Source organism: Miscanthus floridulus, chromosome 17, assembly GCF_019320115.1.
Source record: "Miscanthus floridulus cultivar M001 chromosome 17, ASM1932011v1, whole genome shotgun sequence".
In the NCBI taxonomy this organism is placed as follows: domain Eukaryota; kingdom Viridiplantae; phylum Streptophyta; class Magnoliopsida; order Poales; family Poaceae; genus Miscanthus; species Miscanthus floridulus.
In genome coordinates, this window is record NC_089596.1 from 73,210,666 (window position 1) to 73,219,657 (window position 8,992).

Here is an 8,992-nt window from a genome sequence, read left to right on the forward strand (position 1 = left end):
ACCGGTTGAGGTTTAGTAATTTTGTAATTTTTTCTCTTAGATTGCTTGAGTGATTAGAGGGGACGGATTACGCAGGTTCTAAACATTTTGTTTATTTTTGCTATGAATTTAGTTTACTTACCCTTTGATTTCACTTTTTTTTTTTAGAAAACTTTGATTTCGCTTATTTGGGACATCTAGCTTCGGACCTCACTTTCCACGCGCAGCACTTGGCCCTGCGCGCCCCCGTCCAAGCGCTGTGTCGTCAGCACTGACTGAAGCCCTGAGGCGCCCGATGCCCACCACGTGTCGGCCTTGACGGTCGCCATCGCTCGGAGCCGCACAGCCGCCCCACGCGCTGCTATATAAGGCGTGCGTGCAGCACGGCGCATTGTTTCATGCCTTTCGCGAGCTAGAGAAAGGGGACGAATCGGCGGCTGATTTGACTTCGCTCGCTATTCGAGCTGTGAAAGTGATCCGAGCAGTCACGGTTTCGGAAGCGGCGGGTCGGCCGGAGCCTGAGGAGAAACGTAACCAAGTCGAGGAGATATGAGCGGCGGCGGGGGAGGCCGAGCGCCGGCGGCGCAGTCGCAGGAGCTGCAGCTGCCGCCGGGGTTCCGGTTCCACCCGACCGACGAGGAGCTGGTGATGCACTACCTCTGCCGGCGCTGCGCCGGGCTGCCCATCTCCGTGCCCATCATCGCCGAGATCGATCTCTACAAGTACGACCCCTGGCAGCTCCCAAGTACGTATCGTCCGCCGCCGCTCCGTGCATACGCAATACAGTTCGTTCCAAGTTTCTTAGCTCGCCTGTACCTGAAATCCTGAATCCTGATTGGTAGTGCTGTCTTTGGTTTGTGCAGGGATGGCGTTGTACGGAGAGAAGGAGTGGTACTTCTTCTCCCCGCGGGACCGCAAGTACCCGAACGGGTCGCGGCCGAACCGCGCCGCCGGCGCCGGGTACTGGAAGGCCACCGGTGCAGACAAGCCGGTGGGCACGCCGAGGCCCGTGGCCATCAAGAAGGCGCTCGTCTTCTACGCCGGCAAGGCGCCCAAGGGCGACAAGACCAACTGGATCATGCATGAGTACCGCCTCGCCGACGTCGACCGCACCGCCCGCAACAAGAACAACAGCCTCAGGGTACGTTCAGTGTCACAGTCCCGATATTGTTTGCTAGTAATATCTCTTGTCCCGTCACTAGTCACTGCCGTATCAAAAAAAAAAGTTGAGATAAGAACGTAATCATCGACACGTATGGATCACAAAGAATAATTAGCAATCGAATTATTACTAGCTAGCTAGGCGAGGCGCGAAAAGAGATGGCGAGACCCATTTCTGCAAGTGTGAACCCCCTCGAGATGCTGCGCCGTGCGTCATCTCCCTCAGCCGCCAATTAGACCGTCTACAACAGCAACTCCATCCAAACTTAAAATGGATAGCAGGATATCTAAAATTAACTTTTAACATAGTATCTATATGGGGATCTATCTTAAGTTGTCTGAGGGACACAACCCAAATATAGATATCCTCTCTCCTAAAAATTCATTTATAGAAAATATTTTTTTTTAGATCTCGTTGTCGGAGAAGATGTCGAATAGGTATTAAACCTTTTACATCTAAAGGACGAATGTTTGTTCTATTGGTTTTGGGAGCTACGACAGCGATCGGATACGGTCGAAAACGACGCATCAATAATGCCTATGGATTTCACCGTTAAAAAAATAGTATAATTGTTCTTCCTTTTTGATGGATTGGGCGGTATGGGCATGATTAACAAATTGTTTTTCCTTTCGGTTTTCTGCTGTCGCAGTTGGATGATTGGGTGCTGTGCCGAATCTACAACAAGAAAGGCGTGCCGGAGAAGCCGACCGGGGCCGAGGCGAGCAGCCAAGGCGCGCAGGGGTCCATGGGCTCGCCGCCGGAGCAGAAGCCGTCCCTGCTGCCGCCTCCGACGTCCGCGGCCGCGGCCGGGACGGGGTACTACGCGCCGCCGCCGTTCTCGGAGCTGGAGGCGTACTGCGAGGTCCGGCCGTCGGACTCGATGCCCCGGGCGCACGGCGCGGACTCGAGCTGCTCGGGCCAGGGCCACGCGCTGGCCGCCACGTCGTCGTCGTGCGGCGGCGGCGAGCGGCCTGAGGTGCAGAGCCAGCCCAAGATCGCCGAGTGGGAGCGCACGTTCGCCGCCGGCGGCGCCGGCGCTGGCCCGGGGATCAACCCGGCCGGCTCCATGCTGGGGCTTGGCGGGCATCAGCTCGGACCGGCGGCCGCGGTGGGGGTGGGGCTGCCCGCCGGCGACCCGCTGCTCCAGGACATCCTCGCGTACTGGGGCAAGCCGTACTGAGGAAGGACGGTGGCTAGCCGTAATTGTCGTCATCGGGATGACTGGGCCGAACCGCCGGCGATGAGGCCGTGTCGAGCCCTGATCGTGGAGCAGGACTACACGACCATTCCTTATTGCTGCTACTGCTACGAGAGTTGAAATAAGCTGTGTATATGCGATTAATTTGGACATTTGGAGCTGGGACTGCGTACTCCCTCAAAGTAATTTTGAAGGTGGACATAGACGGAGACGGAGGGAGTACTTATATTAGTAGTAGTAGTATATATATTGGAGTATATATGTTTTGCTTATATATGGAGTAATATAATATTTATATCTATATAATTGGTCTGTCCCAAGATATCACTCTATCAATCAACTTATCAACTAGAATCTACAGTATTTTTTTTCATAACAAAACAGTTTTAGCTAACTTATCAGTCGACTTTAATACCAGCCGAACAGACCCTGCATTGGTATGGTATGAATGCAGGGTATTGGTATGGACGTATGGACACAACTGCATGTCTGCATTCAGATCGATATTTTCTCAGCGTCATGTTTTGGATTTATGTGAAGCTACACTGGGGTTCTACTGGTCCAGTACATACCTTATTTCTATAAACGTAGAACGTAGAAGTTTCGGCCGTCAGCTTGCGCCCGAACGTCCGGACAGATTAGCATCAGGATGTCCGGACGGGGCTGTGTTCGGACGTTCACGCCTGATGCGCCTGCCCGTGCCCTGGGTAGGCATGCTGCTGCGCCCACCCACACGTCTGCGCCTCCTTTATGTGGGGATCACGTCGCTCCGTTTTCTGACTGCATGTGCCCACGCGGGGTCGCGTCTCGATCTGCGCCTGTATCGTTTCCCACGTCTGCCGCTCACGCCTCCTCCACACCAACGAGCATGTAAGCGGGCCCAGCAGCTGCAGCAGACGGTTGTGGCAGATGGGTCTCACTGCAACATGTGTAACACCGAATCTACTTTTGCAACATCTAGATGAAACACTTACAACATACGTCAAAAACAGTTGAAACACTTGCAACATACATCTAAAAGTACTAGGAAGACACGTGTGTAGCCATTGCAAAACGTACATATGCAACACCTACATGAAACACTTGCAACGTATATGTGAAACATATGTGTCGGGTTCATGAACCCGGGGCCCCTCGGGGACCGGCTTCCACACCAAGGCTCGACCCAAGAGTCTAAACCGACAGACCGGAAGTGCGGCCCAGTCACCGACCGGAAGGTCTGGCCGAAGAGAAACAGCGCCCGCTCGATGGCTACTTTGGCCCATCTCTCTGACCGGAGCGTTCGCTTCGACTCCAGCCGCCTCCGGACGGCCTCTCCGATCGGAAGGCCTAGCCCAAAACACTACTTCCGACTCCGACCCCACGTCTCCGACCTGGGTTTACAGGAACCCTGCTCACCGCTCTTCTTCGACCGGCGCACTCAGAGCCGACTGGAGCCATCTGACCGGGGACGCCCGTTCGATGGGAACCAGAAGACGTGCGGAGAAAAGCAAGGCAAGGCTCACAAGTCAAAATCACTATACCAGGGACCATACCCTGCACGGAACAGTACTCTGCAGCCCCCTGACACAAACAGCATTGTAGGCGCCGACATCTACCTCTACAGTATTGTAGGGGCCGCTAAAAACCCCATACAGTAAGGTTCCCCACGTGCCTCTAGACATCGATAGCGGTATGGGCGTCAGGATTTACCGTACCGGGTGAACATAGCGAGACTCCTCATATGCCTCTAGGCATCAAACATTATTTGCAGGTACCGACGTCCACCATCCCTGAAAAAGGCAGCACGACCTCTCTGACATTCTACAGTGACATCAACAGTGTTGTAGGCGCCTACCATTATCTTGTACCCGCCAGTGTGGGCAACAAGGCTCGGTAGCATATATACCCTTACCCTCTCACTTGTAAAGCTATCCCCTTTATCTATAAAAGGGGACGCGTCCCCTCCAACAAAAAAGAGAACCCTTCTTGAAGACAACCACACCGATCAAGTTCACTAGCTCATGACCACAGAACCATCGGGTTCGGACTCTAATCACACGCTTGAACACTTAGCTCATAGCGTAGCTCCTGTCGCTCTTGGCCCTTCCGACCGGAGCCGATCGGACCTCCTATACACCCTTTCTTCCTCCTTCTCATTTATAACTCTACTACAAACTTCGAGCACCTGGGCTCAGGAATAAAGTCACTGTCCGACCCAAACTGGACGTAGGGCAGTTGCCTGAACCAGTATAAATCCTGTGTCATTGAGTGCTAGGCCACCTTCGATCACAACGTACGGCAAAACTATAAATATTCACTAGTTGGTCATTTTCTGCACCGACAGTTGGCGCCGTCCGTGGGGATGACGTTGTACGTTCAACACTTTTTTGGTCATCGGATGGCCCACTTTTTTGCCACCCTTGCCGTGGTGGGCTCGGGCGATATGATTCACTTCGGCTTGCTGGAGTTTCTCACACTCTCACCCACTGGGATGCGGGTTCCACCCGTCTTCGAGCCATTCCAGGCATTCCTCTTCGGAAACCTGAACTTCATTGCCGACCGGCTTGGCGTGCTACATCTCTGCGAGGAGGCTCACGTCTTGGTACCCGTCAGAGGAGCGCCCTCCATGAACTCCGGGACGCATGGCTTCGACGACGCAACATCTGTGCTTCTTTCCGAGCAAACTCTTTGCTCAAACCATGCTGTGAGTAATATACACAGTGTTATTTACTTACTATTCTCTATCTTCCGCTGATTACCCGGCGGAACCCCGTTGTCCCCAATGCCATCGCCGTACTACCAGTTCCCCTATAGCCTCACATTTTCTACGGACGCATACGCCCCGGGGCTCCGAAGGATGCCTACGCCGCCCCTCTCGCATCTGAATTTGTGGGAATGGCGAGCTATGCTCCCACCTGTTTCCTTGACCTCATGGATGATGATAGCGAGAGTGACGGCTCCAGCATCAGCGATGTGGCACCTAGCCACCATCCGTCCTAGGAGTGTGCCATGGCGGACCCTCCGGGACACCCATCGGCGGAAGCGGAGTCCTCATAGACTCACACCTCTCTTGACCCTCATGCGGAGACCCCTGAGCTCACACTTGAGCACAGGGAGGAACTGCGACAACGGTGGCTGCATTAGCCACCAACTGCGCCGGCACGCCCGCACACCACACTGTGCCCCGCGTGCATAGACCGGCGAGCGGCGCCCGGGGGCGCACCCGTCAGGTCCAGCACAACACCATGGATAGGGGAAACGATCCCCCGCACTTTGCTCGGGCAAACCAGAACATCGCCGCCACGGCAATGCTTCTATGCGGCCTGTCCGAGCCGAACGACCCTCATGAACAGGCAATCCACCAGAACCTCTAGGCTCTAGTGGAGACCACTGCTGTTCAACAAGCGGAGTGCTCCATATCGCGACGCCGATACGCGTCCTCGCTCTCCGCTAGGGGGACAAGAACACGACAGATGGGTCGCTCCACCCGATCGCCACTACAATCGCTGAGTGCGACACAGGAGGCCGCACTGGCTGCTTGTCTTGACCCAGCAACCACTCTACACTGACCGCCTGTATTCACGTGGCTCGGACCGAACCGAGACACACGCAGCAGTGACCAAAATCCTAGCCCTGATGGCCTGGGACCGCGGACCTTTGTCCAAAACCCCCAACAAACGCCGCTCCCGCCGTGCTCCAACGGAGGCTGGGGCAAGGGCAAGGCCAAGCGCCAGGATCAGGACGAAGGCCCCTCCATGTAGAGGGGAAAAAAGAACAGAAAAAATCACCGTCGACCGGCCAACTCCGCATTGGTCGCCATGGCTGATCATGCGGGCACACAGACCCAGCAGGGCCCTTCTAGCCACTTCCATGAGCTCATGGAGAGCCCATGCACCAACCATGACTACCCCATAAAACACCTCTACAAGGACTGCCAGCTCCTCAAGCACCTTCTATGGTAGGCCGACAGGCCGAAGGATGGCAAAGAAGCAGCAACCAAGAAAGGGGGCGTAGCAGGCTAGGATCCGAACACGTACCTACCAAAGGACGACAACGACGCCCATCCCTCCGAACTACTAGAACAGCTATGTTGTTTTTCCTAAGCTTTAATCTTACCATTGTTTACTTAGTATATGCTCCTACAGAAGCACCCCGACCCGAACACTTTTCGCCCCGGGGCGCTTGGGGGCTCCACTAGGGTACACTACTATCATTATGCTTAAATGACTACCTCACTGCTTTGTTTTCTATGGTGAAATTCCTTCCTACCCAACCAACGGGATAGTTTGTTCCTTAGTTTTGCTGTACATAGCTTTGCTTTAAAAACATTCCAACCGATCACACCTTGCCTTTCCCTACGGTTATGAGCAGCTGAGCCTCGCAAGCCACGCCCTAGGCTCCCAAGGTCACGGCCTACGGGACAAATGGGTAGGTACGAGAAAGAAAGAATAAAAAACAAAATTATGCTAAAGGAAAACTAAGGAACAAAAGGGAACAGGCTCCCCCAAATAGAGCAATTCCATCACAGAAAACAAAATCGATGGTAGTCATTAAGCACACAGTAATATTTACACGAGGGCTCCCCCACAAACTTAAACTTCTACCTTCACTAAACTACTTATATTTTGCAAGCTATTGGACCGGCCTGGTGGCATCTACTGTTGGAGCGACTAACGGGGGCGTGGACTGCTCACTCCCCGGTGGCACGACATTCGGCTCGGTCGGGGCCAGAGCGATGTTCACCTCTGACCTAGGCTCCACGCCGTCTGTAGACTGGGCAGCGTCTTCTCTGCGCATGCTTCTGGCCATGTCTTCACGGTGGACGTCCATCACCCACTGGGCAGAGACTTGCTCCACCACCGACCTTGCGTGCGGTAGCAAGCCCTCCCCGATCAACTAGATGTCCTCCATGCTCAAGTGTTCAGCATACCCACTGCAGATGGTAGCAAAGTCTAGGTTCAGATGGTGCATTGCCACCAAAGTCAGCACCCCCGATGCCTCGTAGAATAGCCCGCTCCTAATAAGGTCCTAAACCGCATCTAGGACCTCCGCTAGCTGGACCGCGGGCGTGCTAGTACTGGGCGCCGACCCGAAGATGTCCGAGACGACAAGCTGAGCAGCATTGCGGATCTGGTCAAGATCCCCCTCGAGAGCACGTCGCTCTTCATGGGACTTGGCCAGTTCCTCCGCATTCTGACTAGGGTTGCCTTGATCGTCTCCAGGTCTTGCTCCAATGCCTTCACCTTTCCACCTAGCTCTGAGAGAAGAGCGACAAGCTCAGAAATAGGCTGAAGGAAAAAACCAACAACGAAGAACAAAAAAAGCACATACCGACGCGGAAGTTCTCAAGGATGGAGAAATCCTTTGCCTGTCGAACCGCTTGCTTGCGTAGTCGGGCACTCGTGTCCTCCATCCCATCACTGGACCTCGGAGCATGAGCACCTCCTGGTCCACCTCCGATCGAGCCTTCCGCTCCGCCTCTAGGGCCTTCCGTGCTGACTCTAGGGCGTTCTGTGCTAACACCAATGCGGCCTGTTCTGGCTCAAGGGCCACCAAGGACTCTCGCAATGCCGCCTCGGTGTTTGCTAAGGATGTTCGCAACCCCACCTCGGTCTCCGCCTGACGGGCCTTCGCTGCCTCGAGCCCTTGCTCGGCGGCAGTCACCCGCTTGGCTGCACGCTGCCCCTCTGCCTATGCCGCGGTCGCCTCAGCTGCCCTGTCCTAGGACTCGCGACGGGTGGACGCTAGTTGACGCTCGAGCTCGGCCATCTGGGCGTGCTCTATTCAGAGAAGGCAGGACTTGCGGGACGACGTCCCCTTTAGTCTCTATGAAAAACAAACATGCTAAGGCAACCAACACAAGATTCAGAGGTCAAAGACAAGTCTGCGAAACTCACCTCCATAGCCAGCTACAGGTCAACCTCAATCAATTGCTGAGCGACCTTAACCTGCTCCTGGGCGTCTCTAAGCTTTGCGGACAAATCGGCGAGTTCAGACACCATGGCGTGTCCCTGCTCCCCGAGGATGTCCCAGAGTTGACACTCCTGGGAATCCTAGAGGATGAACCACGCCTTCACTAGGTCCTTAGGGCAGGGCCACTCTAGGTCACCCTACAGTAGGTCACTAGAGGGCCCAGCCTCTGACCGGACCACCACCAGCTCCCACGATGACACCGGTGGCTCCGCCGTATTATCCGCCTCATCATCGGATGGGATATCCACCACCTTGGTTGCGTGGACCATCGCCAAACGTTCAGACTCTGTCCTAACCGTGCTCTCCCCCAGCGCCTTTGGCTCTGAACATGCGGGTGAGCCATGCGGCCCTCCGCCCGGCAAGGCAGGGAGCTCGGTCCCCCTCTCCTCTTCCACCATGACCGGGGGAGGAGGGGCCACGAGGGTTACTTCTGATGTAGCCCCCGCTATCAGCACCAGAATCGCCGCCAACATCGATGCCACTGCCGTCACTATGGTAGCTGTAACACCCCGGTGTTATGCCTACATTTAGGCACTGCAAATCACGCATATCATGCATCATCAAGCATCCAAATCATACATGCTTAATCATGTGCATACCAATTGAAACATTGTTTTGAAACATCTGAAACATGCGTGAAACCTGAATGTTGCATACACCTGTTAAGAATTGTTTTGCCCTGAATTTTTCTTGCTACG

General features: G+C 54.7%; 1 protein-coding gene across 1 annotated transcript; it reads left to right on the top strand.

The window, feature by feature from the left end:
• Positions 1–394: 394 nt before the first annotated feature.
• Positions 395–2,661, top strand: LOC136516532 (NAC domain-containing protein 48-like). The gene is made up of 3 exons (XM_066509948.1): positions 395–724; positions 843–1,120; positions 1,791–2,661. Exons 1-3 carry the CDS (start codon positions 529–531, stop codon positions 2,319–2,321), a joined length of 1,005 nt encoding a protein of 334 aa, XP_066366045.1. The 5' UTR covers positions 395–528; the 3' UTR covers positions 2,322–2,661.
• The last annotated feature ends 6,331 nt before the right edge of the window (positions 2,662–8,992 follow it).